Below are 19,036 nucleotides of genomic sequence, written 5' to 3' on the forward strand. Positions count from 1 at the left end.
GTGGCGCTAGAGACAAACCTTCAAGGTGCCGAAGTTTATATTCTCCGTAACTGCCGACGCTGGATGTGTCAAATTGCCGACAGAAAAAAAATTCGATTTTCCCCATATAGCAGGCAGGGCCGTCCCGAGGCAAGCCTCGTTGGGAGGAGGGGGGGGGGTGTGAAATACAAATTTACCTAATCAAAAAATGATTGCCTGAAACTTTTTAGCTGGTGTCACAAACCTCTGCAATACATTTTGTCAATCTAACTCTGTATGATAATATCCGACTTTCCTAATAGTCTTGTCAAATCTCTATATCGGGACGGGCAAATTATATAGTTACTACCCGAGGCGATAATGGGCGCCGAAGGGGCAGGACATTTTCGAATTGTGATGCTTCTAGTTCCCTGGAAAATGCGCTCTTTTAAGCAAATTTCACTAAAGCAATCCTCCTAATCCTATTGAAAATTATTGTCTTTTTGCAAAACTTTTTTACAGCAGATAAAATCAACAATTTCGCTGTGGTCTTGAAAAATACCAGGTTGTCAGTTACTTCTAAATTTAGATCCCTCTCTCTATCTTAGCATGCCTTTTGAATGTTAAGAAAATTCTGGAGCTCATAGTGAATTGCAGTTGACGCTTCTACTGAGAAACTTTAGGAGAAATGGACACGAGGCACAATTTTACCTAAGATTGCTGGATCCTTTATAGATTTTATGACATGAAGGTCTCTGAAATACCTAAAGCGTGTGGGTGTGACAACCCCCCAGTCGCGACGCCCCTGAGCAGCACCTCCAATGAAGGGGCACCGAGGGATCATGGCCCCCACTTTTTTACAAAGCAACAGCATTTTTCCAAAATCTTTTGTTGTGGGTGCAAAATTCTCCCTTGCTCCTTCCCCGCCCCCACTTTCCAACCTGTGTCGGAGTCCACGAGATTTTCTCGGCAATTTGTGCCTTGTAAGAAACTGAATGCGCAAATATTGCCTATTGCTGAATATTTCTTCCTATCTATGGTGGAAGAAGTTAATCGATGGTTTTCTCTAAACCATTTGTTTATCGCAAGCTATGCGGTGAACAATTCTATTGAAAAAATAGTTGATGAAAAAGGACAAGAAGTGCTTTTTGAAAAATTTATTACGCAAAATGTGCTCATGATCGAAATGTTTTCATTGGCAATAATAATGTCTTGAAACGAAAAGAGAACCCCTTAAGAAGAAAATTCATTAAAGACTTTATTTATGACAGCGTGATTTTGCTGTTGTTAGGGTAAATTTCCTTGAAACGGTCCAAAACATGATCTAAATCAAGCATCTCTGCACGTTTCGCATGAATTCCAAGCAGCAACAGGGATTTCAACCGAGAGGAGCACGATGGTATTGTGGGTCATGCGAAGGAGCACCATGAAATTAAGTCACAGCTTTCACGGGAGCGACAGGATATAATGCAACTTAATGGATACAATGATAATAAAATTGCCGAAGAAAAGCCATTGAGAAAACCATAAACCAGCCAGTGCGGTTTTCTCCTCGATTATTTATGTCATTCAAACAACATGTAAACCGGGTGACATCCGGATGATTGCTAAAGGCCGGTTTACACGATCATATTCAGGTCACATTTGCATCACATATTTTATGTGATCACAGAATGTGATCGTGTAAACGACCTTACAAGTTGCTTGAAGTTGTACGAAGCAGCAAGAATTAATCCTTTTTGATTGCCTGTTAATTCGATGTCACAGATTTTTCATTTGACCAGTGATCAAATGGAAATGTCTGTGATGCAACTTTTTCAAAGGCACCGACAAGTCTTTGCTGTCCTGGGTAGATCGGGAACTGTTTGGCGCCCATTTTATCAGTGATCTGCCTTCATTAAATGTTTACGTTTCATTTGTTGTCAGTGGAAGTCGAGAGCGAGGAAGATAAGAGAGCTGTAGCAGCTATTTTATTAGCCTGCGCAGTGATGAAAACAAAAATAAAAAAAGACGGAAAAGAGTTGTTGGACAAAGCCCTGGCTATGCAGGCACTACGAAAGGGGCATATATAATGGCCTGCAGGGACAGATTTAGCGGGGGTGTGGGGGGTGCAACACCCCCCAATAGTTATGTGTTCTTCGGTAAATTTTGTTTCATTCGGTAAAAATCATTTGTTGGTAGTCAATGGTAAAAAAATAACGCTAAGATTTTACTTTATTTATTTTTATCAGTATTTATCTTCTTATCAGTAGCGTAGCGGGGGGGGGGGGAAATTCTCAAATGTATTTTGAGCTGATCTCAAGGGTATCGTCGCAAAAATTCACGGGCACCCTAAAATTCAAATTCAAATAACAATGGCTGATTTTGCCACAGGTCAATAATCAACTCGACAATTTTGTCTTTCCATTCGAATTTCTTGACTTTCCTTCTGTTTTGGTACGGTTTGCCTGCAGCTTATTTAATGGCCTGAAATGAGAATGCAGGCTCTTCGTAGTATTCTGATTGCGTATCAGGAATGAATTCCACGTCAATGTTGCCCATCTTTCTAGAAACGTAAGTCACTTTCCTCAAATACGTCGATACAAATGAACTCGAAATAGTTCCCGATCTACCCAGGGCAGCAAAGACTTGTCGGTGCCTTTGAAAAAATTGCATCACAGACTTTCCATTTGATCGCTAGTCAAATGAAAAATCTGTGACATCGAATTAACAGGCAATTAAAAAGGAATAATTCTTGCTGCTTCGTACAACTTCAAGCAACTTGTAAGGTCGTTTACACGATCACATTCTGTGATCACATAAAATATGTGATGCAAATGTGACCTGAATATGATCGTGTAAACCGGCCTTAAGAGCTAAGCTAAGAGCGTGATGATTGGTTGTTTTGACTGAAATAGTTACATTCTCATATCAAAGACAGTTCAGAAAACGGTTTTCCCCTTTAAGCTGGATCTTCCTCACTACCACGACAGAATATTTCCGTGTTGGAAGTGATATGATGCATGAACATTTCTGAAAGGGTGAGAGGTATTACAAATAATTTCCGCGTATTTGGTTCCTTGTTGACATTCAAAAGCACAACTTTATCTTCCTCCGCACTACATGTGAACAACCATGCGTGAATATGGATTTGTTTGCATAATTTACTTGCATAATCAAATTTTCATTTTGAGAAACTTTCTGGAGAGAAAGTTATGTTCTTTGCTGTTACGTATAAGAGAATTGGCTGTGATACAGTCATGAATGATTCAATTGTTAGCAGAAAAAGAGAACCTGAACGAACTTCAATGCAAAAGGAGAGTGAATCTTCTGTAAGTAAATGGATATTTTCCATGCCAGGTTTGTTGAAAGATGGAAATTACCCACAAGTTACGAGTTAATGATGATTATGATTATACTTATACAGAAGTAAAAGTTCCCAATAATGTTTGTACCCAAGAGTGTCACATTTTGAAAATATTGCAGGACGTGTCATTATACGGCAAATTTTGAATTCAGGTAGTTTTGCAAGTGTCGGCAAAAATATCTATGCATATCCTTATCATTAATAGCACCTTCAAGTTTCTTTGCATAATTTGACAAAACCTATTTTATATAAACTTAAATTTACCGATTTCATCACCCCCATTCACTTTGTGTAGCAATCTTTTAGTCAACTGGCATAGAAAACCATAAAAATTGTCGTAGCCACCCAAATTATGTGATGAAAAAACAAAAACTTGACTATCAAAAATGTACGCGCAAAAAAATACTTTACAGTCTGGCTCAGAGACGCCTCTATTTCTGGCAAGAACTTAAAAAGTACGGAAAGTTTCAGTTGGAAAAAATGGAATCAAAGATTAGATGATGCAATATAAAAACTTTCTTGGTCTTTTAGCCCAGACAAAGTTTTGAGCCTAAGTTTTTTAGAGGGTTTTCTAAAATTGAAATTATCCTATCTTTATCAGTAAAATACTTTCAGTGTGTTTTGTTTCGATCCAAGCTTGACTAGTTTTCTCTTTTTACTAAATAAAAGAATGAATTTTTTCTACGAAATAGTACGTCAATTGACGTCATATGTTTTTTGAATATCTCGTGATTTGATTATGTGGTTCAATGGTAATAACACAGGGGTCTAAAGTATGAAAACTGAGGGCGCGGGTATGGTGGTGCCACCCAGGGCAAAGACCACAACAAGGGATTAATTTTATCGTGTCACACTTTATTAGACGTATCTCGATTTTCTCCTGTTCAATTCACATTGAATGTTATTCTTTGCATAGTGGTATCAGATTTATTGAAAAGAAAATTTACAAGTAACTGGACTTTTATGACACCTGTTTCATTTGAGGCTTAGGCCCTGCCTGAAGTGCAAGATCATTGTTAGCTGCATATGGAATTTCTGATGACCTAAGTTGCGATAGTTTCAAGCTTCATTCAAGATAGATATTTGCAATCTATTACATGCTAGCATGCTACCTTGGTGTATGATGTTTTAAAGCCCGACATTGCACGAGGTGCTCTAACCATTGTCGTTTTGTCAATTCAAATTACGTCAACACGAATACCGTAACGTGATTCTAGCTTAGGATGGAGAAGGACGAAGGGAGCTCCTCAACAAAAAAGGTCAAAGTTGAACGAGGTGTGGAGGAAAACAATTCAAGTAAAGATTCTGCTCCGGTAGAGAGTGAGGAGTTAATTTCGAATTCTGAACTGGATGAGGGGCTGCAGATGAAATTATCAAGGATGAACCAGAGCGAATGCAACGTAAGTTTTCAAGGTTAAGTGGCTGGATCTAGATGTACTTCTATATGGAGGTTTTGTTATTTTTTATATAAGAATGAAAAAAATCAAGACAGGTTGGATAAAAAGTTGCATCGGATGAAGTGCCTGTCTTTCTCACCCGCTTTGGATTGAGTTGCACTACCTGATATATATTTTTTGAAAATTACATTTACACACTTGATAGTATGGGTGTGTCTCTTGCAGAAAAGGCGTGGCAAGAAATAAAATTATATATTTGTCACTCTAGCAGAATAAATCCAGAAAGGTTGTCTGTTGTTTAGGCCTCTTGGGAGATGGCAAAACAGAGTGTCATAATTCAAGGTGCATGCTCCATGGTCACCAGAGTGGAATGCACTGACCTTACACTGAAAATATCCGTCATGGACTGACAATTTCCAATTATATTTCTTTTATTTGACGTATCTACATGGATTCCACCATGACATGGTCTTACAGATTGCACACCTAAGAATATTCAGTCTTCGTTTTCTTTCATATTTTTTCCACTTGGTGGGTAGCTGGCAGCCTAGATTTTTTTATATGCAACCTCACAAGAAAACATGTAATCCTGCTGTAAGTAACAGCAATCATGGGTCGCAGTTTGAGTAACAACATCTAAGTTGGGTGCTACAACAAGTTTGTCATACAGGGGCATAGCACCTGCTGGCATTAGAGCTTGTGACCCCTAGCAACTTCCTTTTAGATATTTTGTTTTACTTTCCAGTATGGAAAGTTAGTTGTCTGTACACCTTATTTGCATTGCCATTGACACTACTCTCAGCGCAAAGTCTCGCCCACATGAAATCATTCAATAATTTGGCTGAATAGGGCTGTAATATGTCCTTTTTTTAGCGCGATAGGTTGTGAATTTTGATACAAAACTTTAATTTTACCTGTAACTATCTGTCATAATGGAATTTTTCCAATTTCTTTATCCTCTTGTTTTTTCACAGCTAATCTGCAGAGTATTGTAGATGCATGCACTGGGTCACTGTATTGTTTATTATAGCACTATTCAGCAAAAAACCTCTTTCTGTTCATCAAATGATTTTTAATGAAGGTTTGCAGATGGGAAATGTGACTAAATGATCATGCATACGCGATGTGTCATTAAGATGCCATACTCGGCAGATCAGACCTTGTGAGGAGCAAAAAGCAGGTGCTTGACAAACAGAGCACCTTCAACTTTCTAGGCACTCGATTTAGCATCATCAAATATCATCAATAACAAAATTTGATTTTTCACATTTAGGTTTTAGACAGCATAAACTTTCAGAATTCTTGAAGCAAAAAGCACTTTGCCTATAGTCCCAAGCTTTAGGAGGTAGCAAATTTTTCTGGCTATGTTTTCTGTTAAGATGTTTTAAATGCAATTTCAAAGTTTTAATAGCTTTTGAAGAGTTTGTTTGAAATTGCAAACCAAGTGGTCTATCTTAACTACATCATAGATATATTTCAAAAGTGTTACTTGTGAATCTAATTTCTCTCTGAATCTTTTACGGAAGTATCATATAGGAATAAACAGGCTGCTTTTACTTAACATGATGAAGTTTTGTCAGCCCCTTTTGTCTTGTTCCTTGTTTAAAGTTCTGCTATGTTTGCTAAAAAGTAGCTCATGTGCTTAGAGGATCTCAAATGCTTGGGCTGAGACCTGACACCATGTTTAAATATCTGGCAGAATAGACATAAAAAGTATGTATGTGTGCTTTAGCAGATCATAATATCAACAAAAACTACAACAACAATATGAATACTTGGATGTATAATATATTGTCATAGACAAATTAATATTTTAGAGAATTATTATTTTGTCATCCATTTAATTTTTCTAACACCCAATGTATTCTTAAAAACTTCATTTTAAAAGTGTTTTTATAGTAAGGTAATTAAAGTAACTTAAGTGTTTTAAACATAGTGTGACTGTTTACAATATGCTGGACCTTCCATGTTTATGGGAGTAAGTCTATATTTCTTTGCTTTACCAACCTGTATCTTTCATTGCTTTTAAACTAGGGGTATGTAATGGAGATTATTATAATTTGACAGTTTGTTATAGGCCTATCAATCTCAGCTATGAAATATGTGCAGGAACAACAGTTCCATCCTAACTGTTTATCCCAAAAGAAAAAATTGATCCTGAGATTGGAAGCTTAGGATCAGTGAATACTTCCGAGAAACTGCTTATTGCACTAATCTACCCTCTAACATTAACAGCCATAAGGAAACTTTCACAAACTCAGAGTCTGATTAATAATGGTGCTAAAGATACAGATAGGTTGTTTTTGCTTCTCTGCTTTGCTTATGATAGATCTAATTATCTTGCTGGTGTGAAAAATCTTGCAATTGAAGTTTTGCTGCAAACTGTCCTAAGTGGCCTTAAAATGTTAACTTTAAATTCTATTCCAAAATTTTTCACAGCAACAGAAAGATTCATTTGCTTTTCTGCTCTGCATGTAGCACAGATAGATGTAATGTCCCTGACTACGTGAAAAGCCTTGTAAATGAAGTTTTGCTGCAAATTATCTTATATGGCTCCAAAAAGTTACCTTGAATTCTAATGCAAAATTTTTTCACTGCATCATAAAGATGCATTCAGGTCCTAGAACGGTTCCAATGAATTACTGTTAAAATTATTCTATCTTGTGTAATTTACCTTTCTTACATTAGTTTTGTTCAAATAGATTATTCTTTATATAATAATAAATATGGTGTGTAATATGGATTTTATGATATTTAAATTAAATTTTAATTTAGAATCTCAAGGTTTAATGTTATGGTACCTTGAGGTTTAATGTTATGATACCAGGATTGCTATGTATTATGGTACCATTTCATGCTGCCTGTTGCATTGTAGACTTTCTCCGAAGTCTGTTTTATGTTAAATCCGTAAGGCATTCGCACTACTGCGAGGGCATATCTAACTGCTGCGGAGGAGACAATAGAAGGCGAAGGAAGGTCTAGTTGCACCGTGTAGTATGTTGGAAATAAATTTTAGAGGAACATAAACAAGTGGAAACCAAGAAATTATAGCTATATACTCATATAATATGAGTATATACTCATATATACTCATATTATGTAAACTTGAAGCCAAAGTTTGTTAGTAAAGGGGCACTTGAATGAAATTTATCAAGCAGAGCAGTTCATTTATTATCACGACGACCCCCTTTGGAGTACTCACTGTTTATATTGCTATTGCTGTAACGTTTTCTAGATAAGTATCATATATATGTTTCTTTAGTTTGTTGCATTGTATTACAATTCTAAATAAGAATTGATGTTTTCCTTTCAGGTAGCATCGCCTGCGGAATTTGTGCGAATGTTCGGAGGCAACAAGCAAATTGAGAAGGTATTTGCTTAAAACATTTTGATGCAAAGAACATTACTTTGAAAGGTTCTTGCAAGCGTAGAAATACTGAACATTCTAAACTTTTGCTTGTTTCTTTTTTCATCCCTGTAAGATTAACGTCTTCAAAAAGAAACTTAGACTTGCAATTAGCATAGATTGATTAGAACACAGTTTAAATCAGTTACATAAGAAAGCAAATTAAGTTACTTTATTCTCATCTTATTTGTCAAATGTTAGTAAAACCCCTTTAGATGCCAGAAATATAATGCTGTAGTGCAAATTGGAAGTTTGTTCCGCTTTGTAACAACACCAGATATGGCTTTAGTCTTGAGAGAAGTGTAGATCTAAAATGCCTATGAAAACCTGTGCTTCAAATAGCATTCAATAAGTTTCACAAATGTATTCTGCTTTACTGGTATCACGTTAGTTAAGAATCCAGTGGTGATTAAAGTCTTTGTTTTCAGGTGCTCATTGCCAATAATGGAATAGCTGCTGTAAAATGTATGAGGTCAATGCGAGGATGGGCGTACGATCTCTTTGGAAACGATCGAGCTATCAAATTTGTAGTAATGGTGACACCAGAAGATCTTAAGGTTGGTTATCGTGTTTTTTACAAGATTGTTTATAAGTTCGGTACATGGTCATGCCTTTTTATTGTCTGGGCCTTCTTTCGAATAAAAATTGCCTCTCATTTCAATATCTTCGTCTTTCTCTTTTGCCTTCTCTATTGCTTTCAGAATAAATTGTATAAGTATAAATTAGCTGAATAAATTAGCTGGATAAATTACCCAATGCTGAATAAATTAGCCAGCATTTGATATGTTGGCCGACATTAAAGAAAGTTAACCATCATTGAATAAATTAACGCACATGGTATTAATGAGACAACTTTGCATATATTAGCCAACGTTAAATTGATTAGGCAACGTTCAATACGTTAACAAACGTTTTATATGTTAACCCGCTTAGAATAAGTTAACATAAACCAAATTAATAATTCCATAAATTAGTGATGCATTATGTCTATAATTACATTATAGTTATACAATTATAATTACATTACTTTGCAGTTTGTTCATTTGAAAACTTGACTATTCTTATCGTTTCTCTTCCCTCCACTTTTGGTTTTTTTGCCTGTGCTTTCTCCTTTCTCCTGATCAGCGTTTCCAGATAACCCTTAAAAAAGTATATTAACGGGTTAAACAGCGAGTTTGAGAACAACATTAAACCTGTCCAGCCAGCCAGCGGCTGTCCACCTGTAAGAATCTGGATGGCGTAAGGTGTTGTGCAGACTAGATATGTGAACACGATCAACACGCATGTTAATGCGACCGTGCGTGACAGTGTTCTTTCGCGTTTTCTCTTGGCCCTGTCCTGTCTTTCCCTATTTCTGCGTGACGCACGACTCCGGTTGTACTTACTGTCATCCTTTGGTAGCTCAAGCCCATCAGTGCTACTTGATCCGCTGCATGTTAAACTTGGTCTCGTCGTCTCACTACCTGTCTGTTGAAAGTCACTGGCACTTCTCTGCTTTTCTCGGCCCTTTGTGTTCCGTTGCCATTTCTCATTCATTATTTCACTCAGGCTTCTGGAGCGCTTTTTATGCGTCACATCAATTGTCTGTTTGCAAGGGTTGTCTTCAACCGGGCAAACACTTTCTACCAGTAAATTATCTTTGCAGTCGGTCAGCGTTTCCGTCAATATTTTCTCTGCTTCTGAATCTTGAAGCTTTACCAGGTTTTCATCTTTGTTGTTGGCGTTAACTCTCTGTGTAGTTTCGTTGCTGCAAGCTATGGCTGTTGACTTTGAGCTCCTTTCTTTGTCTTCTGCCATGACATTGGTATTAACAGAAGCAACCTTTGTCTTGTCCATCTGGTAAAATCTTGGCCGTGCAATCAAACTGCGAACCAGCTCAGCATATCCAAAGCAGAATACTACACCAAAGATAATCACAAGCCACGCTGTGATCTGAAATGTTAAGTTGAAAACCTATTAGCATTTCTTCCTGCCTTACTCGTTAGACTCATTATTACGGATTAGTTTTCAAGGGTACACTAGCCCTCTAGGTTTACACATATGGAATCACAGACTTGGTTCCAGAAATGGAAGGCTGGTATTTAGATGACCAAGCTACAAAAGTATTGTGAGGATGTGAGTAATGAGAGACTGGAACGAGAGTTATTGTTGTTGTGATTAGAGAGCGAGAGAGAAGAGACGGAAGTTGAAGTGAAGATATAGGTTGGATAGGGAGCAGAAGACGTTGTAAAGTTAAGTTGGAGAATATCGATAAAGAAGAGAAACTGAGTTATTGTTTATATTTGTTTTCCTTATTGCATGCTTCGTTACAGTACATTGTACTGAAGGAAACCGAAGAGTATACTGTGTTGTGTACTAAAGTTTATATGTCATCCCAATGTGTATGTTTATGATGATAACGATCTTTACGGTTCAATTTCATGCTTTATTCGGTATTAGTCTGTTACAGCTGATTTATAAATGAGGTTATGGTATCTGTAGCACAGCTTCCCATTTCTAATACCTTTGTTTTCAACATTAAGGAACGATTATCAGAGGTAGGTTATTTTGAATGTCTTAAAAGTTGGGAGTTTCCTTAAAATCTTCACTGTGTAATATTGCACGATGGAATTTTCAACCCCATCCGTATCTGATGATGTGACGTAACAAATGCTGGAAAACCAGACATTCAGGGATTTGGTCGAGAAATGCCTTGATTTGCATAATGAGACTCTCATTTTGTGTAGGGCAATAGAAGTTGTAGACTAGAACCGGTCCTACAGATCTAGATTTTTATTAGAAATTAAAACAAATATCTCAGAAATATTAACAGCTTGTATCTAATAGTACCTTTTGATAAATCTGTGTCATGTCATCTGGTAGAATAACACTGAACTTGCCAACTAGAATAGGTATAGTGACGAGAATCCATGTTGCAACCCATTCAACCACTGCACAAAACCACACTCTTGATTTCGTCACCCACCTTCTATGGTAGAGAGGGTACTTCACCGCTAGGATGCGGTCAATCGCAATCGAGGCCAGACTTGCTATCGAGATTACGACTGTTGTTAAAATAATGCACGACAAGATGCTTGATGCCATCTTATGTGCGTTTGTCGTCGTGTGGATGATGCTGAATAAATTACTGACTACCAAAAGCAGACCAGTTAAGCCATCGGCAACTGCTAAACTCGAAAGCAATTGCTCATACGGTTTTATCTTCTTTCGGCGTTTTACAATGAGTGCTATTTCCAACAGGTTCAAAATGATAATAGCAACCCCCAAGCTAACATTGAGATACACAAACGTCATTTCCAGATCTTGTTCAGTGCTGAGCTTATCGATTTTCTCCTTCAAGCAACTGCGGTCAATGTTGAAATTCCCGCTTTAGATCGCCTAACCAGCTTATGAGCAACAGTCCCTTCACAACATCTTCATCTCATAATTCGTAACACTGCCAACCATTGCATCCTTTGCATTTGCTTAAATATTTTACTCTCTTAGTTCGCAGCTTGGCTACTCCTCACCAGAAGCCTCTTTCCTAATGTATATATATCTACGCGTCTGACTATTAAAACTTGCAGAAACCTCATTTTGAAATCACTATTCTTATTTCTCAATGCCCAGGCTAATCGCAGATATTATCTAGCGCAGCTGTTTGATTTAATTATCCCTGTCTTCCACCTGTTCATTCGTCCTCCGCGAATAATTTCTCTAAAGTAGAATCAACGAAACCTGCATTTTTCCTTCTCTATACTACGTTACCGTCTCAAATTGTTCGCGAGGGTTCGGCCGCGAACACTTAAAGACACAAACAGAAGCGGAGTGTTTTAACAAAACATATATGTAATTAAAAGAGTACAAAATAAAAATTATGGTCTAATCCATAGTCAGTGTTTATACCTATACCATTTCAGTGCTTTGTTCGACGTACCGTACATTCTCGAATTGCCCCCCCCCCCTCGAAAAAGCCCCCCTCTCGAATAAGCCCTCCCCCTCGAATAAGCCCCACTGCTACTGTAAATCCTTGAATTGGCCCCCTTGATTTGTTTTTTACCATCTAAGGTTGCCTATGGCGTTTTATTTAATTACCACAAAAAATTCATACTTTTTGTAGTTATTGATTAAATGCTCATAAAGAAATTCCTACTAAAATAAATGAGGTCTTTTTATAATGTCTTCTTAATGCCTACTATAATTTTATAAGCCCCCCCCCTCTCGTATAAGCCCCCATCCAAAAATATCAAAAATAAATAAGCCCCATGGGGCTAATTCGAGGATTTACAGTACATAGTTTACTGTTTGAAACTTAGGAGCTCACTGCCTTGCTCAGAAAATGGTATATTTAAGGAGCTGTATGCCTAAAATTGATTTTGGGTTTTCGTGTTCTCCTTAAACCAAGTGCCCCTTTGAAACTAAACATCTACTGTACTAACTGGAGGCGGCATTCTCAGAACGTAATCTCGAAACTTCAACTTAATTGAACTAAAGTTTTTTGGTGGACTTTTCTTTGTTTTTGGCTGTATAGTTTTCAATATAATTGATAATGCTTGGTGATAGTTTACAGATCCGAAAATACCGTATTGCAAAATTGCTACATGCTTTATGAGCAGCAGAGGACCGTTGATGTATCCTTGCAACACCCCATATCCATCTTGTCATATAAGTGACCATATTCTGCGAAATTCTAAAACCTATGATATCTAATTTCCGACTTAAATAACAAGATTTTATTCAACCTTACTTTTTGTGTAGACAAAATCTTGAAATGTAGCATAAAATTAAAGTAACTTCAAGATAGCTCGTAAAGATTAAATCATTGCGGAGTCAAACTTCAACTCTGCCTGTTTGTAGTAAAACCTTTGCGATATCAAGAGTTTCCGAGACATGCCGTATCAAGAGTTTTCTGAAACATGTGGTATATGAATTGTCTTTACTGAAATCCTTGCGATTGCTAAAATAAGATGACCCAGTCGTTGTCATCTTTTTCGTCATTTGTCGACAACCAGCTCTTCATTTAATGAGCCTAAGCTTTGAAAAATAGCAATTTCTTTTTTAATTAGGCCTCTCAACTTAACATTCTCTTTGTAACCGGCCATCCTAACGATTTTAGATCGACAGTCAAAGATGATGGTGTCGTGGGAAATTTCATCTTGTAAACACATTTGAAGTCAGTCTTTGCTTTTTTGTCCGACATTGAGGATTCGATGCAAAACAAGCTGCTTTTTTTAAATGTTCGAAGAGTTAATTATGATTTTATGGTACGCTCTGTCTGCTTCAAGCGGCTTTGATGTCAACTTCTTGATGCTGGAAGTACTTAGTTTCTCTAAAGATTTTAAGCCACACTTGTGTTGTGGAAAACTACTTGTGAGAACCTCTAGTAGTTTTAGCCAACAGTTCAATAAAATTCCTTCATCGGATGTCAATTCGAATTCGCGACATATATTCCTTTTGTTATTTAAACACTTTATGCTTCCAAAGACTGCCAAATGTAAGTAAATAGCCCTTAACGGCCAGATCAATTGCAAAAAATTCCCACATATCTTTTGGATCACATTCGTATTCGGTCTTCATGTGCCGTGTGAATAGTGCATTCGGAACTTCTCAATGAGTGTCGGTAAACAAGGATAATTTAATATAATTACATTTATAACTATAAATGTCAACAAAATATGTATTATAAACTCTGATAAAGAAAAGCTTTAATAGCATGTCTCAAAATTTCTGTTTTTTTAAGGTATTTTGAAAAAATCTTTTGGATTTCTAGTTGATTGTTGTCAATTGATCATTGCAAGATTCATAGAATCCGGCGGTCGTCCTTATTCAACATCAATTTCTTCTTGGTTATGAAATCAAGATATCCTAATACTTCTTTAGCAGCAAAATTTCTCATAAGAAAATGACTGTTTACACAGACGAATCTTAGAAGGAATGTCCCAAGAGCAAGGAGTAGTAGGGCGATGCTTAAACTGGTCTAGAGATGGGCAGAAACAGAACTTGAAACAGTGTATTTGTTTAGTGTAAGCTACTTGACATAAGCTTACATCATTGCCAAATGTCTTGAAACACTAATATTTACAAGGTTGAATAGCCGTACCCATCTCACCCTTAAAACATTGAATAACGTTAGGCTCTGGGAACCACATTTTTTCCTTTGACTTGTTTACTGTTTGCCAAAACTGTCAGCATTGTTTCTGGAGGAAGAAGGTGAAAAGTGGTACACAGAAAGAGAAATGAAAGTCTAGATACACGATTCTCTCTCACCTCCTCTTCGCAGAAATGCCTTTCTGTAAATAACTGAGATTGCATATGGGCGTTGGCGGTATTTATATGTGATGTTGCAAAAGATCTTTTGTTTTCTTTGAAGCAGCGGATAGAGACAGCCAATCAGGAGCTATCTCCAATTAGAATGAATTAACCTGTGCTAGCACAGTGACTTCGATGCTACGAGGAGTCTCGAAGAACTCAAATCGAAGTTCGCCGAGGCTGCTCCAATTTTCATTTCCAGCTGTTAGATATTTTAAGTTGTTTGGGAAACCTAGCAGTTACATGGCAGCTTGTCGACTTGTAATCTAGGTGGAGTGATATCTTTTAGCATAATGCATGAAACAATTAACATCTGCAAGAAACAAAACATCATGGTTTTCGTTTTTCTGTTATTAATCTGTAGCTTTTCGTTAAAATGCTGTTCTATTTTATAACGTTCTGAAGTTCCTTTGATTTAAGTATTTTGATTTCCAAGATTTTCCACTAAACGAGACGTGAAAACTTGCAGTTCACCTGAAGAACTAAGACACATTTGAATCGTCTTTTGGAAATTAGATCACTGAAGTTTTCGTCTTTTATTCCTGGGTCGTTTTTTTTAATTACGAAGGAAATGTCAATAATTGCTACGAACCCAAGCTTCTTTGGAAGCAGAAATAATCATATGCCAATGCAATTCTCAAGGCGCAGAACGACTTCAATTATTCTCAGATTAAAAGCATTGTTGGAAACGAAAGAACCTTGCACAATTAAACTTGATGATTGTTCCCTAAGCACTTTACATGATGTCGTGCTTATTTTGTTTTCAAAACATTGATTCAACAGCTAATTCGTATTGAAGCAAATGTGAATATGTAATTGTTAATAAGATAATGAGTCTTGGATAAGATAAGGAGTATATTCAAGACTTAGGCCCGTGCACTGACATTTAAAACTTTGCTATAAATCTTCTATACATTATTGTTGAACGATTGCACGCAGAATCGATGACAAATATGCACTTTTAGTGCATAAGAGAATCATCAGAGTTTGAAACCCAATTTAATGTTAGGCGGTACCCCCTCAAGAGCTCTTTTTTACGTATAAAAATTTGATTCAGTAATATTCAGTTTATTACCAACACAAGCTCGAACATACACATATCTGTTCTAGATTGTGCTGTTAACGTCACACAGATTTTATGGCTGGAATTGAGCTGCTTTGGCTTCTAAATAAACGTTAAGCTGATTGGAACATAGTATTCAGAGCAAATGGCACTGCCTAAAAATTTCTAAAAAACGATATTTGAAAAATGTTTTCAGAACTTTATTTCACTTCTTGCAAGCCTTTTATGTCCTAACCGTTGATATTTAAAATATGTTTCGATATCGGTTTCAATTCCAAGTTTTCCTAATTTTTGTCTTTGTCCAAATTATTTTTAATTTTTTTTGTATTTGTTGTTTGTTTTGTTTTTAGGCCAATGCAGAATACATCAAAATGGCGGATCATTATGTACCCGTACCTGGCGGCCCAAATAACGAGAATTACGCCAATGTTGAATTGATATTGGACATTGCTAAAAGAATACCCGTGAACGCCGTTTGGGCTGGTTGGGGTCACGCCTCAGAAAATCCGCGACTGCCTGACATCTTGCAGCAAAATGATATTGAATTTATAGGTATAGATGTGTTTTTTCGACTAATCTTAGTAATCGTATTTTCTTTAGCCCCTAAAACCTATAAAGTCCTTTGTTCTCACAATTCCTTTTGTTCTTATTGTTCTCAAACAACGCTGTCCCCAATAATTCTATCCTTACCGGTACTGTCTCAGCTGCTAATCATCACTAAAAATCTTCGGTGTGATGTTTTCTTCAATGATAAAAAATCTGCTAAATTAGGCCCGTTGCAGTGAAATTTGGTCTTGGTAATAGGCCAGTGTTATGTCCTTGGACTGAATGAAGCTACAACCATGGATATCTAAAGGAATAACTGTAGACTCTAGGGACCTTGTTGGACTAGCCTCATAGTCGTGTAGGACTAATTTTATCTCTGTAGTGAAAAGGGCCTCTCTAAAGCTTTCTTATAGTTTCGCTCTGTCCAACGTCTTGGTTCGTTTACAGGGCCTTCTTCGACATCAATGTGGGCAGTGGGTGACAAAGTTGCCGCGTCAATCATTTGCCAGACTATTGGAATACCTACCTTGCCATGGAGTGGAAATGGTGAGTTCTGATTTCCTTATTGATGCTTTCATGACATATAAATTCTGAGGTAATTCATACGATTAGTAATCTCAATAAAAGTCACAATTCTGTGTAAGAGTGGGAACACAGTATAGAACAAACTAATCTCTAAGACACTGTCTTCCATTAATGAAGTCTGTTTACTTCAAGACGAATCTTTTCCAATTCCAAAGCCATTTTGAATTCTAAACCCCTATATATATATATATATATATATATATATATATACTAAACTACTTAAGATAAACCACCGGAAACAGGGCTTTCTGCTACGGGTAAAGAGGGTTTGCTTCGATGGTGTTAAAATTTGTTAGAAAAGGCCTAGAAAACTAGCAGATCTTGCCTTGTCGAAGTTGTTGTCATATTTGAGGTTCAATTGAAACCACGAACAAATGCAGTGTAAGCTTAATATCGAGAAGATTTCAAAATTAGTTTTTATAGCATTTTAAATCTTATCATTATCAAACTGACATGAAGCTATTATCTATGTCTTTTGATTTTGCAATGTATCAGTGTTATAATTTTAAAATCTTCCATCCGGAAGTGAAATATTTCTGACAAATATTCATTCCATTTCTAAGAAAAAAAGTGGTAAGCTGCTGGCTTATTTCCGTGTTTTCTATCAATAGGCTTGTTACTGGATCAGCCTGGCTGCATAGAGAATGGAAAACTCAAAGAACTGCCTGATGATTTGTACAACGATGCTTGTGTTGTCGATGTGATGGATGGAATTAAGGTTAGAAGAGTTTTCCCTATCTTCACTAAGATGAATGACAATGGTTGCTGATACCGCTTTGACTAAAATCAACAAACGAGGCGTCGACAGTACTAGATACCTCATGCGTGCGTCATTGAAGTCTGCCTTGAGCCATGTAAATCACAGAAATTTGTTGCATATAGGTAGTTGTGGTCTACAAGTCAGATTGAATTGATTTTAATAGGAATGTTTTAAATAGGAAGGTCGACAAAGCAGTTTTTATCACCTTCATCCAGTCTTCATCCAGTCTTCGTCCAGTCTTCGTCCAGTCTTCGTCCAGTTTTTGTCCAGTCTTCGTCCAGTCTTTGTCCAGTCTTTGTCCAGTCTTCATCCAGTCTTCATCCAGTCTTCATCCAGTCTTCATCCAGTCTTCATCCAGTCTTCATCCAGTCTTCATCCAGTCTTCATCCAGTCTTATCCAGTCTTCATCCAGTCTTAATCCAGTCTTCATCCAGTCTTCATCCAGTCTTCAATAATCACCAAATTCCTTTTATGTAAATTGAAGCTCAGAAACAAAAAAAAACAATTCCAAATCAAAAACTTTTGTTTCATTAGTCTTTCGGTTGCAGGCCACAACTTTAAATCTCTTACTTTTCTTGTTATTTTTGTGTTTAGTACATTATCCTTTAGTAGTTTTTCTGAATTTGTGTACTGCCGTTTAATGCAGTTGACATTTCTTTTAGAAGAAAATAATTGCGTGATGGAAACCTATATTTTTGGCAACTTTTGCCCGTTTTGTACTACATGTCAATGTTAGTACAGCTCTGCCTTTGAAGCATCTAGCATTATTTAACTGAAAAGTATTCTTATTGACTGTTTATTACAGATGGCTGCAAAAATCGGGTACCCACTCATGATCAAAGCCTCCGAAGGTGGCGGGGGCAAAGGAATTCGCAAAGCTAGAAACGATGAGGAATTCACAAATATGTTTCGTCAGGTAAGCCGTTTTTAAAAACCATGTGGATTGTTCTTGGTCTCTCGGAAGTAGGATCTTAGCTAATTTTGTTACGGATTAATTGGCACCATCTTAATTAATAATCTTCATTGAGTGTGGAGTATGCGCTGAAAGGAGTTTTTATTGATTATTTAGCGCCAGTAGTTCACGTCTTATTTGTTTGTTGAAGTCCTTTTTATTTTTACAGCCTAACTTTCTGTCATGCTTCGTATACGAGGCTTTTACTCAATAAAAGATAACTTGTCTTAAAACCATCCTTAGAGCTGACTGTTGCTGTCCAATCCAAGTCTACAGATGAAGTTGAAAGTTGTAATTAAGTGGAGTGTCCAACTAAAGATCATCCACCATAACTACTGTCTAAAACAGCCCTCACACTATAATTAGTATTGGCTGTCTTCTAAAAAATGGAGTCATACTTTTTTAGTTGTTGTCAGCTCTAGAACGTTCTACGTTTCCTCGTAAGCATAAACATTTTCAAGGCAAGCTATTTTTTGCCCAGGTTCAAGCAGAAGTCCCAGGATCACCCATTTTCCTCATGAAATACCTCACAAAGTAAGTTGAATGCGTCACTTACTTTATCATGAAATACTTCACTATTTTATTTCAAGCGCTGTAAGAATTCAAACCTGAACTCATATTTTTAAAAACCAATTTATTTAGTTTGTTATTGAAGATGAAGTTAACAATATTGAATTGATTCTATAGCAACTCAACTTGTTTTTCTCTCAACTTACGCTTTTCGATCTTTTGGTC

The 19,036-nt window shown here is 36.8% G+C and overlaps 2 protein-coding genes across 4 annotated transcripts in view; one reads left to right on the top strand and one right to left on the bottom strand.

Annotated features, from left to right (window-relative positions):
• The window catches only part of LOC135691442 (acetyl-CoA carboxylase), an 85,933-nt gene that overhangs the window by 15,752 nt on the left and 51,145 nt on the right, over window positions 1-19,036 (top strand). Inside the window, exons 1-8 of one of the 3 annotated variants that reach the window (XM_065209481.2) lie at window positions 2,959-3,269; window positions 8,015-8,071; window positions 8,536-8,664; window positions 15,809-16,010; window positions 16,452-16,550; window positions 17,201-17,307; window positions 18,155-18,265; window positions 18,783-18,835. In XM_065209481.2, the coding sequence (XP_065065553.2) occupies window positions 3,153-3,269; window positions 8,015-8,071; window positions 8,536-8,664; window positions 15,809-16,010; window positions 16,452-16,550; window positions 17,201-17,307; window positions 18,155-18,265; window positions 18,783-18,835 (875 nt within the window). In that variant the 5' untranslated portion in view covers window positions 2,959-3,152. Of the gene's footprint in view, window positions 1-2,958; window positions 3,270-3,296; window positions 4,705-8,014; window positions 8,072-8,535; window positions 8,665-15,808; window positions 16,011-16,451; window positions 16,551-17,200; window positions 17,308-18,154; window positions 18,266-18,782; window positions 18,836-19,036 lie in introns of those variants that run through there. The other 2 variants (XM_065209336.2, XM_065209404.2) reach the window with 2 other exon arrangements.
• On the bottom strand, window positions 8,660-12,017 carry LOC135691971 (uncharacterized). The gene is made up of 2 exons (XM_065210017.2): window positions 10,937-12,017; window positions 8,660-10,039 (listed from the first exon to the last, which is right to left on the bottom strand). Exons 1-2 carry the CDS (start codon window positions 11,399-11,401, stop codon window positions 9,131-9,133), a joined length of 1,374 nt encoding a protein of 457 aa, XP_065066089.2. The 5' UTR covers window positions 11,402-12,017; the 3' UTR covers window positions 8,660-9,130.

Source organism: Rhopilema esculentum, chromosome 17 (assembly GCF_057945365.1).
Source record: "Rhopilema esculentum isolate cy_ngs chromosome 17, ASM5794536v1, whole genome shotgun sequence".
Lineage (NCBI taxonomy): Eukaryota > Metazoa > Cnidaria > Scyphozoa > Rhizostomeae > Rhizostomatidae > Rhopilema > Rhopilema esculentum.

Coding starts and splice junctions, on each gene's coding strand:
- LOC135691971 (XM_065210017.2), bottom strand. CDS start 11,401: ATGACGTTTGTGTATCTCAATGTTAGCTTGGGGGTTGCTATTATCATT. Junction 10,040..10,936: donor TGACACAGATTTATCAAAAG/GTACTATTAGAT, acceptor TTAACATTTCAG/ATCACAGCGTGGCTTGTGAT.